This window comes from Cyprinus carpio, chromosome B23 (assembly GCF_018340385.1).
Source record: "Cyprinus carpio isolate SPL01 chromosome B23, ASM1834038v1, whole genome shotgun sequence".
Classification (NCBI taxonomy): domain Eukaryota; kingdom Metazoa; phylum Chordata; class Actinopteri; order Cypriniformes; family Cyprinidae; genus Cyprinus; species Cyprinus carpio.
Window position 1 is genome coordinate 25,193,011 of NC_056619.1, and position 22,720 is coordinate 25,215,730.

The window sequence follows — 22,720 nt, forward strand, 5'->3', positions numbered from 1 at the left end:
CCATTTACTGCTACTACTAATACTTACAATACATCACATGGCCAATTAGACACTTTTTTTTAGGCAATATCAGAAACTAAACTACTGTGCATAATATCTCAGAAATAGCTCTGACTAAAAGTTTTTAGAACAGAAATATCTGGCGGTCACAGCATCAGCCATGCACACACAGTTTAACTCTCTTCAGCTGACAGGTCTGTGTTTGCCCTCTGTCATTACTTAATCACCCACTGGCACCGTAACTGTGCCCTCTTCACCGCAGTACAAGTATCAAACCGCTCACTGTAGAGCTTTGAGACACATTTTCTATCAGTAAGCAATGAAGAGGTGAGAGAGCTGAGACCGATTTGATCCCCCTGCTAAAAATACACCGTGTGACTTCATACATCCACAAGTGCAAAACAACAACACCTCGTGTGTAAACTGCTTTCAAGACGATCCTTAACAACACATCTATCTGTCTATATATCTGTTACTACTGTATAACGTGGTTGTTTGTTTCTTTGTAGAAATTTAGCATACTTCACTCGCTCACCAATGGTTCCTCTGAAGTGAATGGGTGCCGTTAATATGAGAGTCCAAACACTGATTAAAAACTACACAATATTCAACAGGTAATTCTCAATTTACTATCAATTAACATCTCATAAAATGAAAAACCTGCACGTTTGTGAGAAACAAATTCATCATTTTAACTTAAAACTGTTCCAGATGAAATATGTGGAACTAGAGGAAGACTTAAAACATCTTGATGGATTTGTTTCTTACAAACATGCAGTTTTTCTCTTCACAAGGTGTTAACTGATGGACTGGAGTGGATTAGCTATTGTGTATTTTTATCAGATGTTTGGACTCTCATTCTGACGGCACCCATTCACTGCAGAGGTTCCATTGCTGAGCAAGTTATGTAATGCTAAATTTCCCAAAATGTGTTCTGATGAAGAAATGCTTTGGTTCATTTTTGGGTGAACTGTTCCTTTAATGGCCAAATGAAAGTAGGCCTACATTGTATTCCCAAGCAGGTGGAAATTCTTATCTAGAAATATCGTTTTGACCTGTTTGAGCGCCTATTATCAGTACTTATTGTACTGAATGGACTTGTTTGAGTTAAATGTGAAAGCCTTGTTTTGTTCTGTCATGATCTTTGGCCACACCCTGGAAAGGCTGCAAAAAAAGAAAAACAAAGGCTGGTTCAAAGTCTTACTTCCCTCCCATAGGCTACTTTTAAGTTATACTGGTTGAAAGTTAAGCAAAGGCACAGAGATATTTTTGGAAACTCATAGCCTATTTATCAATGGAAAAGCATGAATAGAACAGTCATTAACATGTTATCACATTTAAATGTGTGGTATGCAGTTTGTCTTTATGAGGTCAGTACTTTAATCCCATATTAAATTGTCAGCAGTAATCTTTTCAGTTTAATCTCACAACACCATTTGAGATGAGTTTATTGTATTATAGTGCTGTTATTAAAATGTGAAATAAAATACCCACTTCATCAATGATCTTCCCTTTAGTGACAGCTTTTGCACTTTGAGCTCATTTTCTGCAGTTTATCACTTTTCTTTTGCCAGATGCGCTGCTCTTACACCACCGCTGCAAGAGTTAAAGTTCCCTCAGTTGACAGAAGCAACTGTGAACTTCAGTAAAAGCTGTTCATTGACGACAAAAGGAAAGGGTCCTGCCTCTATCGACGGCTCCACCAATCCCAGCGTGTGGAGCAGACGAGCCTTCAGCAGCCTTCCCCAAATCTACTCTTAAAGCAGCTTAATACTACAGAGACGAGAGCATGATCTGCCACGAGACGCTTCATGTCTCAAGGGCACATTTAACGGCTAATGAAGCATTCTTCAGCAAAGAGAAACGGATCGTACTAGAACTTTAAACACCAAGGATTAATGCGAGTGATTTAGAAAGGTAAGTTTGCTTGTTTTATGGTTTCTTTTGCGCGTCGAGTAGTCGCGTGGCATGCGCGGAAACTGCGTGCAACTCTGTGCTGCGTCGAAACGTGAGGCGCATAATGCAGAATAACAATAATAATAACACTAAAATGCAGAATAACTGTGCATTTATACAGTTTAACTATGTAAAGACAGTGAGATCAACAGCTTAAGTGGGCAAACAGGGCTGGCTAAACAAAATATATTAAATCTTTATGCAACAATAATTTATTGCATAAAGCATGCACATCCATTTTTGTCATAGCTTAAGTTTTGCATTTTGCATTTGTCATAGCTTAAGTTTTGCAAAGTTATAATTTATTACAATGACACATTTTCTGTAATGTAATCTTACTTTTGTAACATTCTACGCTTAAAAAAAATAAAAAGCTTTAAATTGTAGCTAAAAACTGCCTGGAGTTTCGTTCATTGCATATTTCGACCACTTTTAAAAACTGATGAAAAATAATAATTGTATTTTAAACACTTTATTACAAATGGCAGAGCGTGATTAGGACAAGTTAGATGGGACCACAGAGATGAAGTGTAGTAATAAATAATTAAAAGGAGATTTAAAGTGATTTTAAGGTGTCTAAGGGTATTTGAAAAAACAACGTCTCCTGAGTTTGCAGTGAACACATGTGGGTGTTGACACTGCCTGTAGATGTCAGGGTTATTCTCGGTCATTCTGCAGCAGACAGGGGGCGCTAGAATCACCGCCGCGATTAAACACCAATCAAAGTTTCCAGTATTGATTAATGAACTACTTAAGCCAACTGTGAGGAAACCTAATGACAGTTTTATAGACTTAGAACTCTAGTGTAGGTTTTAAGGTTGTTACAGGCTTTTTTTTATTTTATAAAGATAAATATTGGGTCTAGTTGTCACTTAGTTATAAAGATTTTATTTTTTTGGACACTACCATTTAAATTTGTCTACTCCATATAGTGTGACAACATGACATGCTATTGGCTCAACATGTAACGTGTTTAATGAGCTGTATCTTTTTTTTTTCTTCTCTGTAGCAAATGCTAAGGTTTGTGTCTGTACAAAAGTATTCAGTGGAGTCAAAGTGTGACTAACCCCAGTCCCCCTATATACTGTACTTATTCTACTTCTTATATGATAATATGTGTAAAATCTCTGTTGGGGTGGTTATTACATTAATGTTGCTGCAGTTTCTTTCTTTTCTTCTTCTTTTTTTTCTTTTCAGTGCATGGGCCAAGGAATGCTATAATGAAATTACTAGCTGCAGTATTGAAGTTAGGCTTTGGTGGTCAAATTCCCAGAAATGAACAATGTTGCCTTCTTGAATGTCTTACAGTTGATATGCAGATAGCAGCACTACAGTAAGTCTTTCATGTTAACAAGAAAAACACCTCAGAGAGAAAACCAAACATAGTTTTTTTATGTATCAATTACAACACATCCCAAACAAGGAGAAAAAACTCAGTTATTGAACATAGTTTATTGATTAAATGGTGAGCTGTCTCACACATAACAACGTCATTTTATGTGCTCTTTTGGCAAGAGTTTTGGTTTCCAATTATCATCTGTTTCCAATCGAACACAATAATCTGAGACCCATTGTGTGCAGACAATGCTATCTTGTCTAAACGGTTTAGCTTATAGCAAGACTTGTAGTGAGGGAGTAACATGTTCACATCCTTATTTTAGAGTTGACGTATACTGCTATTACAGTAAATTGTTTCCAGTGTCTCACACATCCATAAGGTAGGAGTTGATGATAGCTTAGCCTTTAGCTGCTTCTTGGGTTTTAAATGTTCTTGTGGAGTGGAAAAGAGTAATTGAATCATAATTCGGCCTAGCATCGAGTTTGTTTACATGCATAGTAATACTCCTACTACAGCTGGTTTTTACAATGTCATTGAATATTTAAAGGATTAAATGCACATTGCACATCGCCTCTGTCTTTTGGTGTGTGTGTGTGTGTGTGTGTATGTAAACTGCCAAGGCTAATTGTAGTCTGATTACCATGTATACAGGACATGCTGAATGAAGTCAAGCTATCTACTGTAGGTCTGTTAGTCCCAACGCAAAAGCTTGACTGCTGTGAATTCAGTAGGACCAAAGCCTGTTACAAATTATTGTACTGACTGAGATCTTCATCAAAAGTCTGTTCTCAAGATTGCTTCAGTTGGACAGCCATTAAAACTGTTGTACTGTAAATTACTTTGAATGTTATGCATCTATGAAATGTGAAATTTTTGCTAATCCTGAATATATTTTAAATTTTTTTATAGACTGAAAACCTGAATCATTCATAGCAGGGAACTGTACAAGTGGTTGCCGCACTTTGGACAGGCAGTAGCCAGGAATGGTGGATCACTTGCTGCTTGATGAAGAGACTTTCTTTCCTTACACTTGTTTGCTGCCAGTCCACAACCCATCGGATATGGTGACAGACGAGGGGGTGTACCATATGCTTCCATCACCATTCTCAGAGGATAACCTGAGTGACTCATCTAGTCCATGTTCCTGTTCCAGCCCTGAGTCTCAGGTGTTGGGCTCTAGTTGTGGGAGTAACTCAAGTGGAGACAGTCAAGATGGCCTCCTTGACTTCCTTCACTCTCAGTCCCTAACTGTGAGCCAAAACACGCCATCCTCCACCACCATATCTCCCATGGTCCCTCCTGTTCTGCCCATGGGTCTGGCTTGGGAGTCACGACGGGACCGCACCACCAAAGAGGAGTGCTTTGAGTTCCCGGTTTTCCCTGGAGATTTGGAGGACCATGAAGGGCAACTGTTTCAGCCCACTCTGGAGGAGATCGAGGAGTTCCTGGAGGAGAACATGGAAGTGGTAGCCTTGAAAGAGGAAGCTGGAGAGGGTCTAGTGACCTGTGAGAGCATCCAAGGACCTACATCTGAACCTTGGGCTCAAAACTTAGACCAAACAGTGCCTGTCTCATGTGACATAGTTGACGCCAACTCTGATCCCAAAAGTGCACAATACGCAGAAGGGGCCTCTACAAATCCTCAGAACACACTGAAAAAGGAGGACTCTTCTGGGAAGGTAGTGATGGTGGAGAGTCCAAGCATGCCTGTGATCTTACAGCTCCAGCCCATTCAAGTGAAAGAGGAACTAAGCCCTAAAACTGCCCCCTCGCCACCAACACCACAACCTGCCTCAGACATCAAAATAACCCAGCTCCTTGTCAACATCCAGGGTCAAACCTTCGCCCTGGTTCCTCAGGTGATCCCACCGGCAAGCCTTAACAGCTCTTCCTCCAAGTTTGTCCGTATTGCCCCAGTACCCATTGCCGCTAAGCCCTTAGGTCTAGGGGAGAACGGAACAGTTGATGGCCAGGGAACAGGGCTTGTAGTTGGGGGTCACAAATTCCAGAAGAGCTCGGTAGCTGATCTTATTAAAATGCACAAGTGTACTTTTCCTGGCTGTGCCAAAATGTACACCAAGAGCAGCCACCTAAAGGCGCACCTGAGGAGACACACTGGTGAGAAACCATTTGCCTGCACTTGGCCTGGCTGCGGCTGGAGGTGAGTGCTTTTTCTGTACAATTGTGTTTTTTTTTCCACTTAAGCAGAGGTTAGATGTCAAGGTCTGCATGTGTACGATGGGCTTTCACTCCAGTAAGTTGTAGTTATTTTGAAAACAGTGTGGTACATCATTATCTTTGTTGACCATCCATGATTAGACTTCAAACCGAGACTAGGTAGAGCTCTAGTATGTGGACTATCCAAATCTAGAGATCTGTTAGCTTGTCACAAATTTTCCTTGTTTTTGAGGCATTTCGTATCATGTAAGTTACCAAGAACCAATTACCTTAAGGGTTTCTAAACCTTTTTCTAGATGGCCAGTGCCTTGCAGAGTTTAGTTTAGAAGTTTCTGGTAATCCTAAAGACTTCAATTAGCTGGTTCAGATGTATTTAATTAGGATTTGAGGTAAACTCTGCATGATAGTGACCCTTCAGGAGCAGGATTGGACACCTCTGAATTACATGAACCGATTCACAAGAACTAATCAGACTTTCCAATGTAAAAAAAAAAAAAAAAAAAATATATGTAACATTTTATTAGAGAAGTTAATTAGAACACGTTTGATTATTACCTCAACTCGCTTATGCTGTAAGGTTGCAAAAGGCGAAATACAATGCAATTTAGTATGCAGGTGGTCATTCTGTACTACTACTTATTGGAAACTTTAGCTTGTTACTGTAAAAAACTATACTGTTTTGAAAAGCTGGTCACATTATTGATAAATGTAGTCTAGTAAGTAGCCTTGCTACTTTTAGGTAGTTACTCCCCAACACTTGCTTGATAATGACTTTGTATTGTAGTTGTAAAATTTCAATTTCCAATTTTTGGGTCTTGTTTTGTGGTATCTCTGCTGTTTGGAGATTAGATAAAGTCTTTGAAGAGGCAGACTTTGCCCTATTCACTGCTTCATTTGTTTACTCTTAGTCTATGTCCAGCTTCAATCTCTCTGAACAAGGCCTGGATACTGTTTAAAGTGCACCAGCAGTTGTAGCGAGGTCAGGATTTACAGTATAGATAAAGCTTCAAGTGAAGAGTTTGGTTCTTGTATGATTGCTTGAGTTACCAAGTTTGAATAACTACATTCTTCAAGCACTTGATCACAGTAGTATCCCTTATTCCCAGGTTCCTCTCTCAGAGCCTCTCTCTTTTCTGTCAATGATCCACTGACTTGTCTAGTTTCATCTCCAAGATTACCTAATTATTGTAAAAAAATAAAAAAAATAAAATAAAAAATTGGATTGGCAAGTTAGAGCTGTTAAGAGAGAGCATCTAGTCAAGTATTATAAGACTTACTGTTTTAGAGAGGTCTGTTGTTATCAGTGACCTTGGTTAGTCTTGCTTCTGGATAGCAGTTGGCAGTGACTGGCCTTCAGCGGTCTGTGAGTCTGACTGAGGTCTCCAGGACACTGTCAGGAAATGGATGTAGGGAAGAAAGAAACAGAAGAATGCCCCATTGGCTGCCTCAAGCCTGGCTGTGGCAATGCTTTGCCAGCATTTTTAGCATTCCTATGGTACTCCGCAAATAAAATTGTCCTAGTGAAACAAACATACAAAACCATACTCACACTTAGACTGAAAAATTCTTAGACCTAAAAGCACACACAATAGCTTTAAACATGGTACTTGACTAGACGGCTAGATGATAACGTCTTTGCACACATGTCCTGTGCTTTGCTATTCCCCCATGCAGCTGGAAACAAACCAGGAAGTGCATACTTTGTTTTATGCAGCTTGCACACAAAGGTTAATAGAGGACTAAACCTGCATGAAAAGCTTTATTTGAACTAATACAGTTTGCAGTATCAACATGAGTGTGCTAGAGCGAACCAAAGTGCTTTAGCGTAACTTTGTTTTGGAATGGAAAATACAGATTTGCAAGGTGGAATCAAGTTGAGAGCGTACTTATAGTTGGTTGCAAAGGAATAGCTCTTCGACCACAATGCAAAAATCATTTGAATAGAAGTTAATAGCATGTGCTGTAGAGCGTGCTGGAACAGCTCTGTTTGCAAGCTCTGATGTCGAACAAGGAGGGGCACCCAGTCCCATCCTGTCCCACAGGGCAACAATTAGTCCACCACCATCCCATCCCAACATACTTCAAAGACTTGCTCGCATACCATACGTGCGGCATTTCAAAATGTGAGATACTTTGCCAGTCAAAAAAGCATTATGGTTTAATTAGCATTACAATTAGCATTAGCAACGTGACTTAATTGTCTTCTCTTTTGATTAAGAAATCAGAATCTTCTTGTTAGTTTTGTTAGTCACGCTGTCACTGCAGGGGGATTATTTTTGGATTCAGCACAAAGTTAGCGCATTACTGTTAGCATAGCTACAACTGTACCATTCCTGTCTAAGCTTGTTGTAAAACTGGAATAAAAGCCAAGCACGAGAGAGAGAGACTGGTTTTTATAGCCTTGCAAATACTCTACACATGTTCCCGAGACATTAGAAACAGATACTACCTTGCCTATGGCTTCATATGAAACCATGGCATGGGGTTGAGCAAGAGTTTGTTTTCCTGGTTTTCTCATTTCAAACAGAAGTGAACATTATCTTCAGGTGCTTATTATTGAGTAAGATGTCTATTGGTAGTATAAAGGTGTAAAGTTGACAGTTATTTGTACACCAGAGATGTAATACAACTAATTTCCCTGGAGTCTCTACGCATTACTTTCTGTGCAGGGTGTATGGCATGACTTGAGTAAGAGAGAACTGCAAATTGAGTTAAGGAAAATGCTTCCATATTTTCTAAAAAGAAGCTGTGAGTTTTCCCTCTTCTGGGTCTTGCTTTTAGAAAACATGTACAATCATGAATGTGGTGCAAATCTTCTTTTGGAACTTGAGCACTGGGTTAAGCCCCGGGTTAAATATAGTTGCTCATTAGATCTGCTCCAAGCTCAAACCATTTGCTGCGCAGTAGTGAAGACACTGAGCAATTGTTTGACAGTTGTATTTGACGTTGCATGCACTCTGTGTCAGAGTATTAGCCTCAAAGCCTGTGAAAGAGATTTCACTGTCACTGATTCAGTGCTTTTCATTTTGTTACTCAGTAACTCCAGCACTGTTTTCACCTTTTGTCCGATTTCTCATTGACAAATATAAGGGAACAAAAAGATGTGGAGTATGGTTTATTAATATGAGTAATGAGCTGTCTTGTCCAAATAGGCTTTGATTTATGATCTGTTTTGCTTACTATTATATATTTCCATTGTCTTTATCCAGTGACTGACTAATTTATGCACTGCGTGGATTAAGTCAATGATAAATGTTGTTTTTGGCCTTTTTCTTTTATAATCTGATGCATTTCTTCATGAAAGAGGATATTCGACTAGAGAAAACGTGAACGGATATTTGTAGGATCAAGAAACGCTGGGCTAATATAGCAGAGTAGTGTTGAAAAGTAACGGATAGTTGTTTCAAAGGCGGCTCAAGTTGGTATACTTAGATGAATGATTACAATGAGCAACACAAGGAACATACAGAGTAAATAAGGACCATGTTGACTTCAAAACAACTGTAACTGAAGCATTTAGGCCCTCTGCCTTTTTTAGACATGGTCATAAAACAAAATACCAAGCAAAACAAAGAGTAAAGTAGTGCAATTTCTACAATGCTTATTTGTTCCAAAGCAGCTTTACAGTAAAAAATTAACTAGATCAGTGCACAACCATTAATATTTGGCTTTATCTCTGGATTTTTCTTGCAGATTCTCCCGGTCGGACGAGCTGTCACGGCATCGCCGGTCTCATTCTGGAGTTAAGCCCTACCAGTGCCCCGTCTGCGAGAAGAAATTTGCCCGCAGCGATCACCTGTCCAAACACATCAAAGTCCATCGCTTTCCACGAAGCAGCAGGACAGCGCGCACTGCACACTGACCCCACAAAACCCCCCACCATGGAGAGAGCTAGAGATAGAAAGACCGAAGGAATGAAAGGAAGAAAGAGAGAAAGACAGATTCATTTGTGGTACTGTGATAATTTATTACATGAGGCTCGGTTGAACTGAAGAAGAGTTTGTTCTGAAACTGTTACTTGACTCGTCGGCCTCACGGATGTCGTAAGCTTTGTAGATTGTATTTTTGTAGCGTTCATGATTGTTTTCTATGTTTTGAGAACAAATTTGTTTGCAACATGTAACATTCAAAGCATTTTTTGTTGTACTTTGAGGTATGAATTGTTGATGTATCTGCCAGTCATCAACATTCCTTGTTCAAAATCATGATAAAGTCACTTCTTTTTGCCAACATAACGTGTTTAGCTCCTCTAAACCAAAAAAAAAAAAAAAAAAACTCGGGTTCATTTGAACTACTGATCATTGGTAGGACTATGCCATTATAAGCTATTGGCAAACACAGAGGCTTTTCCTCTTGACTTTCAGTTGTATGCTAGCAAACTGTGAAACGCGTCCGGACAGACCATAGAGCGAATTGACAAAGAATTAAAACACGCACATTTGACGTATGTGAATGGGCCTTCTGATCAGTATTGAATTTTTCCTGATGTTTTAGTTGATAATACAAAACTTTTTCATTTCATTCTTCGTTTTTGTCATTGGTTGCTTTCATCTGAAAAAAATTAAAACAAGATACCTTCTGGGCCTTTTTCTAATCTAAATGTTTGCAGCTGGGGCCAGGGAAGTTGTGGTTAGAAACATTTCATATCTGAGAAATCTGACGATCTGAGTCAGTAAGTTGATAGCTAAGTTAGGTCAATACAGACGATCAAACCTTTCTAACTTGCCTCAAACAGTCCTTTTGAGCTGGGACTATCTGCCAAAATGTCTCTGCGAGACGAGCTTGAATGACAAAATGAAACTGGAATTGCAAGGTGCTAACCGGTTTCAACCGCGAGCTCCCGTGTAAGGGGACGCTTGCAGGTCAAATCCTCCAGCTTGGGAAATGTAGTCTGGGAAACATCTGGAGTTGAAAGAGGACATTCTTTATGGGAACTGTAGTCATGGACACAGCTTGACTACTGATAGGACATGCTGACCATGTGTTCGCTAAAGAATGCGTGTAATATCCAGTGGGGTGCTAATAGTTAACGCTAATATTGAATAAAATTATACAATTGGATTGGATTTTGATGAGAGCTTCGTAACAACCTTGACAATGCAATCTGTTCTATGCAGTCCGTTTTTGCCAAAACAAAAGCCCACATGGAAACAACTACAAAGTTACCCAGAGTGCCTCAGGTGATGAATCAACCCATTGCTCTTTGTACTGCGCCAACAGGCACAACAGGCACCTATAGATGCATCCACGTATATACACACGTACAGTGTGATGACAGGAACTTATCTCTTCTGGCTCTCTTACTTGCTTTACGCGTTGACACGTGCTTTGGAGGAATGCATAAAAATGATTGTGGTATCGTTTTGCTGCTCTGCTTATAATATTTAGCAACTGTTGTGGTCAGGAAATCCAGTCTCGGATCAGATATTGCAGAGCGGGAAGAAACCAGAACCACTCAGACCTCTCGCAGACCAGAAGAGTCCTGTAGGAATGAAGGAGACACATTTATCTGAATATAGTATAGGGATGTTTTGCTGCTGTTTGTGGCTGTTTAACATACAAACCAGTGCCATGGAGGATCAATATCTCTTCAATTACGTTATTGTTGCTCTCTGAAAGAGGTAACCATGTACAATTGGTTCTTTTAAAGCCCCACTCATCTCAAACTTAATAAAAGTACGTCACGAGTAACACATACACCCAGGTGGAGGTGGCGTACTGTTAGCGCTGCATTCCTTGCCGTCTATACATGAAATTTTTGGTGAAATTGGTGCTTATGGCCAACATTGAATGTATGTATACTGTATGTACAGACTTTGTACAAAATGTTGTTGGATCAGAGAGTACCGGATATTCTTCTACTGACGTTATCTCACGTCTTTGATTGTATAAATGTCCCCTGTAAAATGTAAACCAATGTACATAATAACAATTCTATATATATATATGTATGAATGTATAAAAAGGTATATATAAATGCACTATTTAATATGTTAAAAAACAAAAAAATTATATATTTTTCTTGATATACATCAGATGCATTTACAAATAAATTGAAAATAAGAACTTTTTTGTTTTTGTGTTGTTTGTATTTATGTTTATTTAATAGCTTAGGATGGGAATGCAGATGCTTCTAGCTACAAAAAACTTATTTATGCACTGCATTAGCGCAAAGTTTTTATTTCTAGTTTGAACTCCACAGAATAATTTAATTCAGTAGTGGTGCTTGCAATGCATCTCTAATGCATTCGGTTTATACACCATTGCCTTAGAATGATTGATGGTCTCATACCAGTGATGTCTAATTGTGCCTTATAATTCCAAATCCTACATTAAAACCACTCACTTTCTAAAGAAAGAATGCAATGAAACACACATGTGCCTCTCTTTAACAGAGTAAAAGTGAGTCAAACAGTGAAGGTTAAGATGTCATAAAAGAGCTTTAGTATATCTTTTAAGTCTTTAACACATAAACCCTGCATATAGTGATACTGATAAAAGAAACCTTAAATTTATTGAAAACCTTTTTTTTATCTATACATATTAGTGCTGTCAAACGATTAATCGCGATTAATTGCATCCAAAATAAACGTTTTTGTTAACATAATATATGAGTGTATACTATGTATATATAAATACAAACATTTATGTATATATTTAAGAAAAACATGTTATGTTTATATAATAAATATATTTATATAAAATAATATAAATATATAAATGCATATACATAAATATTTTAAAAATATATACTGTATGTGTGTGTATTTATATATACATAATAAATAAACACAGTACACACATATATTACGTTAACAAAAACTAATTTTGAATACGATTAATCGCGATTAATCGTTTGACAGCACTATATATATATACCTCTAAACAGCAGCTCCAACAAGAACAACAACCAATAGTGCAGGAGTCCAGCTCAAAACACTTGTGCATGTTGTTTATGCTAAGTCACTCTGGATAAGGACATATTAAGCATGATGCTTGTGAAGGGCCCTGATGTTTATGGCTGACACAAGCCCCTGAGCACATGTGGCACTCCTAAAGTCAGGAAGAGAAGAATGCAGTCAAATGATGTTCTTTTTATGGCCATCTGTTAGACAGGCTCACTGATGTGAAGGAGATCCTCAGTCCACTGCCAAGATCTCCAGACGTTAGCTAACATGATCTTGGACCTGCTCGAATAGAAACGGCAGTCCTGTCTGGATGACTCCAGATTTACTTCTTGAAAACTCAACATTTTATCTTTGTTTTCTACTCGCTGCATATCATACAGCTCAGATGGTCTATGAGGAAACATTCGTGGTCTTTAAGGAGGGTCGGTTGTTTACTGCCATATTCAGATTCATAGTAAGGGATTGACTTTCAGTGTATCATTTACGGTAATGAATAACACAGTTCTGTTTCATTCATGGAAGCCTATTCTATTTTTAATGTCAGCGGGTTCTTTAGGCAGCTTGATTTATTATTCTATCCTGGCAACTTATTAAATGAATGTGTTTTATGATTTGATTTCAGTTTAAAGCTATCAATCAGCTTCGTCACTCACTGTTGTTTAGGGAACGATATTTCCTTGACTCTTGCTGTGCTCGGGGAAAAGCAATGGTCTTCCAGCCATTTGACAGATTTATTTTTGGAGCATTTGCCGTTGTTGGAAAGAGTAGATCCATCTGTCATGACACCAAGGTAACTTTAGGTCAAGCGAATGACAGGTCACAGGAAATGATGCGGTGACTTATTCTATTAACGATTAAATTCAGCTGTTTACAAATGAGGCATTCGGTAAAACCTGGTTAAGGCTGCATTTTTTCATTTGGTCAATTTCTGTAAGAATTGAAATGTTCTGTTCTGTCTTTAAAGTGTTAATGAATTGCATTGTGCAAAATTAATATGTTGGGATAAGGTGGAGCATTTCAAATCAAATCGCCTGTTCATCCTGTTATCAAGGTTATGGCATCCAGTCATTTTTATTAGATAAATACAAAGAGCTAACAAACTTTTAAATACTGAACTATCAACTCAAATGTTGTCACTTCCTTTTTATTGCCATTTTTCAAGGTAAAAACTGGTTTAATGGGGATACCGAAATTCATGAACAAAGATCACTTTCACATTCTTATTATTATTATAATTTAATGTAAAAATGTATATACTCCTTTAAAATATTTAAACAATTACTCCATCACACTGATATTATAAATACTATTTTTTAAATAAATGTTTTTAATAACTTTTAATGAATATATTAAATATTATTATATCTAAAATATATACAAATCTGTAATTTAACATTTCTATAACATATTTTCTATAATATAATATTTAGCAACAACATATGACTGACTGGCTGTACATGTAAAACATTTTTTTTATTATTTATTAATTATCAATATTAACTAGTTTTTTAAACTTAAGTTTCTGATCATTTGTAAATTAGTATATCAAATATTAAAAAAATTCTATAATATATTTCTATGAGTGTCTATAGACATTCGAATATAAAAACTCTTTTAAATATTTATTTAAAAAGTACTCCATCACACTAATATTATAACTAATATTTTAAATATTAGTTTATAATACATTTTAAATATTATATAAAATATTACTATTTGTATAATATATAAAAATCTGTAATATAATATTTCTATAACAATTTCTATAAATGAATATTCAGCAGCAATATTTGACTGACTAGCTGTGTGCATGTAAAAATATTTTAAAATATTTTATAATTTATTAATTAACAGTATTAACAGTTTTTTAAAAAAACATAAGTTTATAATTATGTTTAAATTAGTATATCAAATAGTCATATTTATATAATAATAATAATAATAATCTATAATATAAAAAAAATCTGTAATTAAATATCTAAGATATATTTCTGTGTAAACACTCTTTTAAATATTTATTAAAAAGTACTCCATCGTATGAACTCTAAATAGTAGTTGTAAATTATTAGAACTAAATTAATTATTTAAATTGATATTTTTTAAATATTTTATTTAAAATATATATTTATTTTTTCATTCTCTTTGAAAGGAATGACCCCACTGACATTGAGAAAGCAGTGCATGTTTTTTTCTCATTAGAAGCTGACAACTTTAGTTTGAAAAACAACTTACTGGCGTACATGTGTGAGATGATTTATGAATATTCCTGCACATGTTGCCTTGCTTTTGTTCCCTCTGCACAGGATTTCATTATAGCTCACAGCTTTGCGGTGAACATTTGTAGGATTCTCAGTCGAACCTCTGACCGCAGCATTACCATCGGATTCATCTCGGATAATAAAACCCAGATTTGAACATTGTTGCTGTGGTCAGTTTTCAGAAGGCTCTCAGTTATTCCGCTTTCATGTTGTCATATCCAAACTTTCGGGATTCATTGTGTCTTGCAGGAGGACTCAGGAGTTTAGATCCTAGTCCAAAGGATATAAATGTGTTCAAACTTGATCTCTTCATCAAGGTTTCAGTCTAGAAACATCTTGAAAGGAATGGAGGAGAGGTTGGCAGCTCATCTCGCCTCCATTTCCAACCTGAGACACATTCTTTTCCTCCGGAAATAAAACTGCCATGCCTCTAATTTACTGTTAAAGCCCGTTTTGGTGGTTGCATTTTGGTGCTTCACATACCATACAGGCCTGATTTTGCAGGAATGAACTTGAATGCACTGGTGCACATAAAACAAAACAAAGCATAAAAACAACCAACATCCAAATATATACCATTTTATAACTTCAGAGTCATTTTTTCTCTCAATCATAGGGTATAACAAGATCAGAAACACACACACTAGCAGTTTAACACCCGCAGATTGCTTACACAGGATAAAACACACTAAGTTTAAGGAACAAAACCATTGAGCTTCAAAAATTTAGTCAGGCCTCAATCCTTGGCAGCCATTCCTTTCCCTGGCGAGTAGAAGTCTGATAACAAAAGTGCATTTGTTAACTCTAAAGCCTTTTTTCTTCACAGTTCAAAGGAAAGGCAATTGATTGCTGAAGGGAAAGGACAGCAACACAATAGATGTCAAACAGCATGGGAAACCCTGTCTAATGTCTTACACCAGAGTTATACACTATACTCTTCAGAAGTCTGAGGCCAGTATGATTTTTATTTTTTAGTCAACAAGGGTGCATTAAATCGATCAAAGTGACAGTAGGTGTAAAGACTTTTACATGCACAAAAGATTTCTAATTTAAATAAACACTGAACTTATATATATATATATATATATATATATATATATATATATATATATATATATATATAAATAATTACATATTAAGCAGCACAACTGTTTTCAATATTGATAATAATAATAAGAAATGTTTCATGAGTAGCGAAATGGCACATTTGAATTATTTCTGAAGGATCATGTGACACTAAAGAGTAATTCAGCTTTGCCATCATCACAGAAATAAATTATATATAAATGCAGCCTTGGTGAGCATAAAAGACTTTAAAAAAATAAATAAAATCAGACCTAAAACTTAGTATTTTGACAAACTGCATATAATGCTGTGATATATTTACTGCACAGAATAAATATTTCTTTTTCACACTGAGAATGAATAACTAACTCATAAACCCAGTGCACCTCTGTTCCACTCCGATACAGATTGAGAAATATATTACCAGCTGACTGAGGCTGGTATGGACAGGGGTTATCATTAGACAATATGGTCTTACAAGAACAGGGAAAGAGGCACACACACACACACACACACACACACACACACACACACACACACACACACACACACACACACACACACACACACACACACACACACACACACACACATTTCACTCTGCTGAAGGTTATTGGCTCACAGCCCCAGTGTGTGTGTGTGTGTGTGTGTGTGTGTGAGAGAGAGAGAGAGAGAGAGAGAGAGAGAGAAATCTGAGGGATTCTGAAGATTGTTTAATATTGCATAACGTGATGGCCTCATTTCACACAGCTGTGCAACATTTGCATCGCTGAGACATGCACTTTAGTCTGACTCGGCTGATCCATGGATGTATGTTGTGTTTTGTATGTGTTTTTTGATTGATACAGATGGGTGATATTTAAAGGCAAAATACATAAATGAGCATAAAACAAACAGAACTGCAAGAGTAACGACTGTTTTCGAACAGGTTTCCCAAACAAGACTGGCTTTCAGTACATAGCGATATCTTTTGTGTTTCACAGAAGAAAGCTAGTCGTACAGGTTTGGAATGACATGAGGGTGAGTAAATGATGACAGAGTTTTCATTTTTGGGTGAACTATCCCTTTAAGATTTTTCATCTCAGAAAGCCAATTTCCATGTGTCACCAGAACAGACAATTTCCAAACTCAGTGACCTCTTCTGGATCTTCAGAAATATTCTGATGAAAAATGTTTGCTCATCACATGCGTATGAGACTGTTGCGTGTATGAAAGTATATTTGGTCTGCCCTTGGGTACAGTGCGGTTTCAACAGTTGAACTGAGTAATCAATATCAAATAAAGCAATAACTCCAGACGCCCCATTTGACCACATTTTGTCTTAAAGTATTCATATCTGGATGTCTGGAAGCAGATGCCATTTCTCTTTTATTATATTCTCAGCACTCTGATGATGCATGCCAAGTATCCTCCCGATATGTCGAAGAAATGCAAGTGAATCTCATCACAGAATGTTCTCCTGAACTTTTATGGACCTGCTCAATGAAACTCTGAAATTGTGGCTGTGATCTTTCTTACATATTAAAACGCTGTATTTCAGACAGATGAGTCTCTGTTAGCATTTCCCCATATAGAGTTCAAGCAATTTACAACAACTTACATGGTGGCCATAATTTGATGGTTGAGGAATCAAAGTCTAAACTAGAATAACAAACCCACAGCTCTAGAAAACACCGTTATCTGTGGTTCGGTTTACACGCAGGAGACCTACATAACTCCATATAGATTTAGTCAACTAGAGTTTGTACACATAAAAAGACTATGATCCAGTACAGAGGAACTTTTTCCAAAACTAATGAACTAAAATTTTGTTTATAGTATATGAAATTGTATGTTTTTTCCCTTCATATTTACTAATATTATTGGAATATTAAGGTAACCTGTTTGAATAAAATAGAATATATTATTGGAATATTAAGGTAACCTGTTTGAATAAAATAGATGAAAAAGTCAGGTAACCTAAAATGATTATTTTTATTATTATTTAAAGAAAATTATAATCATATAATATTAATCAGCTATGATTAATGTATTCAGATTTAAACCTACTTTTTTACCTGAAAGTACAGTAATATTCATTTATTTATGAGTAAAACATTTTTAATAGGGAAACACTTGTATATGCACTGAATTTATGCATTGAGACTGGTTGGTAAGGCATATCAGTTATGATAATAAAGAAATGTGTTCAAATATGTAATTTAAACAAACAGAAACCTCTGACGCTTTCTGACGCAGCTTTGTTCGGCTTGACCAGACACAACTTTCTCTCAGTCCTCTGTGTTATTGATCATGTGTTTACAGTGATGGTAAGAGCTCAGATTCAATCGATATTTGTCTCCGTGAACCTTTGGTGTTCAGGTAGTGGTGACGTAAATGATTTCCAAACAGTCTGCTCCGTGGCAGATAAATGGTTCATAGGGACGTTTTCACCTCACTGGATGCTGATGACACAATTCAGTTTGATAAAGATTTTTGTCACAAAGTGCTACATGAGGAAAAGTCCTGTATGGTGTGTTATTTGCTCTTTGATTAGAAGCTGCTGATTTTTTTATTTTTTTTATTTATTGTTTTAAGAATTGCTAACGCTGAACAATGACTGTTTTCAAGCAGGTTTCCTAAACACTAACCCTACTAGCCAAGCAAAAATTTTCCCCCCATAAACAGCATTTAAAATATTTTCTAAATATTATATATTTTGTTTTATAATAAACAATATTTTACAATATTTAAAGCAAATATTGCATTAAATTATTTTAAAGGGATAAAAAAAAAAAATTGACAGTAGCCATTGACTTCCATACTATTTTCTTCCATACTGTGGAAGTCAATGACTCAATGACCATCAAGTGTTTGGTTACCAACATTCTTCAAAATATCATCTTTTGTGCTCAACAGAAGAAAGAAATTCATACATGTTTGGAACAAGTTTAGGGTGAGCAAACAATGACAGAATTTTACTTTTTTGGGTGAACTATTCAGGAAAAAATTCTAACTGCTGTTATTTTTTTTTGTCCTCTGCAACAGGTATTTTTTGTCTCAGTAAAATGGCCATATACTGTATACTATATGGCAGTGTATAGTGTTCCACGAGCATGTCTATGTTTCTTGACCCCCACTTCCCTGCTGCTGTTATTTATGACGTCAGTATTTTTGGGTCATTAAATGCATCTCTAACTGATGTATGGTGACCGTGGCCTGTCAAGAAAAGCCATGTGGATTGCATTGAGGTGGAACGGCAATCCATCTCAGCTCAGATATGGACTGAGAACTTGCAGGCTAAATAGGACACTGCCTTTTGAAAGTTTATCTGTTTCTATTGAAGATTTTAAAACTCTGTAATTATCAGTGTGGATACAATACTATACCCCGAGACTGCAAAAAAGTTTTTACAAAAGCATTTTAGTGCTAAGGCAAGATAAAGTTGAAGGTATTAAACTTCAATGCATAACACATCCAAGACTGCTTGCGCTCCCCTCCTAAAAATAAAGGTTCTTTAATTGGCATCGATGGTTCCACAAACAACCTTTAAAAAAGAAAAAGGTTCTTCAGATTATTAAATTGTTCTTTACACTAAGGCTAATGTTCTGGCAAGGTTTTCTCAAAGTTATGAACAAATATTATGGACATTTTAAACGCTTCAGAAAACATCCAGAAATGATGTTTTATAACTTAATAGGAATGTTAGCGAAATGTATTTTGCACTAAAGCTTAAAACATTCTGTAATGTTTTCTTACAAAAATCTAGATCTAAAAATCTGTATGTGCACATATACCTCAAACACTACGGTAATGAAATGTTATTTTCACCCAGCTTATGATCTGCCAACACTCACTTGGCAAAAAACAAAAAAGCATTAATCTTCTCTCAAAGATGGAATACTCTAATCTAAGCATGAATACAATAGCTCTGCTTGCCCATGGGTAGAAACAAGCCAAAATCAACACAGCACTTAGTAGTAAAGCGTATTCCCTCAAGACAAACTACTGATCATATAATCAGGTCTTGAACCACCAACACAGAGACACAATTTAGAAAGAAACGGAGCAATTGTGCCAACGAGCCTGCGGAGAAATACTAGTGTTGAGTAACATTATACAATGGGCTCTCTTCAACTGTACAAACTTAAAAAAAATTATATATATATATCAATAAAATACTATCAATAAAATACTATTATATATATATATATATATATATATATATATATATATATATATATATATATATAAAAGCTCTTTCTAAGTGCAGTGGAACAACGCTCTTACGTCCAATAAGAGATTTTCTTGTTTGCTTCACTTCAGAGTTTGTGGTTGCCAATTTTTTTGCTGATCTCATAAAAGCTGCAGCTGTATGTCACCATCACGGATCTCTAAAGCTGTGTGTGACGCATTCACACTCCGTGAATAGCATGAATGCTGAGTCATATCTGCAGGCCTAATCGAGGCGATTGCTGGATTTATTCCACGCTGTGAGCTAGTGATCTGTGATCAATGGTCCAAAGAACAGATGGGCAACATCTTGAACAGTTTTACAGGCCCATTGAACAGAGCACAGATGACTCTAGGGTCAGTGGATATTCGGAGTTTAGCCAGACCTCTGAAGGATGCACATGGGCTGACCTCTTGATTAAATATTCCAATGCGATGTTATGAAATTAGACTTTGTTGAAAAGAAAAGTCAGTACAAACTCATTTTTGAATAATAAAAAGTACCCACTAAATGAGTTACAGCCAGTACAAACTCAAGTGCTGGCGAAAAAGATGAGTCTTTAGATGTTTTTTGAAAATGAGTTTATGTCATCATTCCTTCATAAATGGGTTTTGCAAAAAAATGCAAATGTCTTGGCTTGTGCTTTTAAGCTTATTGAACACCAGTACATTTGTTTTATTTTCAGAGTTGAGTCTGGGGAAACTTGGGTGCTTATTGGGTGAGGATAGAGGGAAGCTTTAGCTGCAAAGTCAGTTCCAACAGGAGTTCATTGTTATAAATGGAGCATTATATTGATACTATATGATTTCCTATGAAACAAAAAGCAATGAAAACGGTGAAAGTTTGTAAATGCTTTAATATTTTTATATAAATTTGTATTTGTATACAGCCCTTCTAGTGTGAAATTGTTTATTTCATGTATAATGTTTATTGATTATATCATGTATATTGTTTGTCATATACATGTAATTTGATTTTGTAAATAAAAAAAGAGTTCATTGTTATCTAAAGCAGCATTCCTCTCTGCTGCCCCCATCAGGTCTGGAGAATCCACACATTTTTATGTGATTTTACTGCAAGCTTTGGCTTGTGCACAACCGAACAGGTTCACAGTCTCTGAAATATACTGGAGTTTAAAGTAAGTTGGCTTGAAATTTTTGTTTTGTAAGGCTAGGCTGGTTATTTTACTGCAAAATGTCTACCCTCATTTTACTTAATTCAACTTTAAAGATTCACTCAATATGTTTGTTTACATTTTGCTGGTTCTTTTTTTTTAATGTGTCAGTTGTTTTAAACTTTATACTGACACCTGGATGCATGACATTTATTTACTAACTGCTACCAGTTCAGACTGAAGCTGTAGGTCAATATCTTTTGATTTGTTGTTGTCTCATATACACATTAATGAAAGTGAAATTTTTTTGGATTCAACCCAACAATTTTCATGTTTATGCTTTGTAATGTGGCTTGTGCATTGGCTAAAAAAAGTCCTATATGAAGAAAACATATTCTGCATAACATGGCAGGTTATAATGTGCCCTCAACATGGCATTGGCTGTTAAAAGGCCATCTGCTGTGTTTACACTAAAAAGTTATTTCTAGGCCACTAATAAGACTAATTCTTCGTCTTAAGGGAAAAAATCCAATCATATTTCTCAGAAGTACAGTACAGTTAAATTCTTAGAATTTTTTTAAGGGACGATAAGAATAAAGCAACCAATGTCTTAACAATAAATGTCACTGGTCTATTACACATTTCTCCTACATTTTGATAATTTCTTTATAATAACTTCTCATATTATGTTATATTAAATCTTCATTGTGCAATTTACAAAGAAGATTAGACTCCTGGTACACTTTATATCTGGGGGCACAATTCATATCCCTTATACCATTTTGTAAATTACTATTTTATGCTTGTTACTGCATGTTGTTAACGAGTCCCTGTTTGAACTATCTAACTATTTATGCTGCTTCAAAAGGAATGAATTCTGGATATATCAGTCTTTGTGCCCAAAATAGAATATGAGCCAGAGAAAACATAAACTGAATAGATAATGGTAGACTTTGATTGCATCCTGTTTAATTCACTCTGTCAGAACTCATCAGAAATAGACGACCTCATCCGCTTCTAACAAGCTGATTTCAAAGAATGATGAAGTAGGCCACAGGCTTCTGTTTGTGTGTGTTTGTGTCTTGCTGGCACACTGGATCAGAACTGGAACAATGAGTGTTTTTCTCTTGTTAGGGGCATCTGTTGGTCCATCAGTCTAATATGTTATCATATAATAAATATTTGATTTGTAGTGTCTGCTATTGGCTACATTACTGGTCAAAAATTTAGAACAATGTTTTATTTTTTTCTGAAAAAGTAATTTATGCTCACCAAGGCTGCATTTAATTGATCAAAAATACATTAAAAAGAGTAATATTGCAAAATTTTCCAAATAAGCACTTTTCTTTGGAAACTATTATTAATCAAAGCATCCTGAAAGAAGTATCACAGTTTCCACAAAAGTATTAAGCAATTTTTCAGAGACACTAATAATAATAAAAAACAATATTAATAACTGAGAACCAATAACTGATAATAAAGGAGCATGAAATGCATTAGAATGATATGCTAAGGATGTGACACTGAAAAACTGGAGTACTGACTACTGAAAATTCAGTTTTGTATCACAGGAATACAATTCATTTTAAAATATATTAAAATAGAATACAGTTATTTTAAACTCTAATAATATTTCACAGTAAATCCAGCCTTGTTGAGCTTAAGAGAACAAATAGAGAATATACATAT

General features: G+C 36.0%; 1 protein-coding gene across 2 annotated transcripts; it reads left to right on the forward strand.

The window, feature by feature from the left end:
* The first annotated feature begins 1,597 nt into the window (after positions 1-1,597).
* On the forward strand, positions 1,598-10,228 carry LOC109113210 (Krueppel-like factor 15). Of its 2 annotated transcripts, XM_042750251.1 has the most exons (4): positions 1,598-1,917; positions 3,154-3,289; positions 4,205-5,456; positions 9,167-10,228. In XM_042750251.1, exons 3-4 carry the CDS (start codon positions 4,279-4,281, stop codon positions 9,333-9,335), a joined length of 1,347 nt encoding a protein of 448 aa, XP_042606185.1. In that variant the 5' UTR covers positions 1,598-1,917; positions 3,154-3,289; positions 4,205-4,278; the 3' UTR covers positions 9,336-10,228. The 2 variants fall into 2 exon arrangements, with proteins under 2 accessions (XP_042606185.1, XP_018981540.2); XM_019125995.2 differs by lacking the exon at positions 3,154-3,289 and having other exon boundaries at positions 1,602-1,917.
* Positions 10,229-22,720: the final 12,492 nt, after the last annotated feature.

What these genes read in the sequence shown, in the direction of transcription:
- LOC109113210 (XM_042750251.1), top strand. Translation starts at nt 4,279, where the DNA reads ATGGTGGATCACTTGCTGCTTGATGAAGAGACTTTCTTTCCTTACACT. An exon ending in TGGCCTGGCTGCGGCTGGAG is followed by an intron (nt 5,457 to 9,166) that starts GTGAGTGCTTTT and finishes TTTTTCTTGCAG; the next exon opens with ATTCTCCCGGTCGGACGAGC.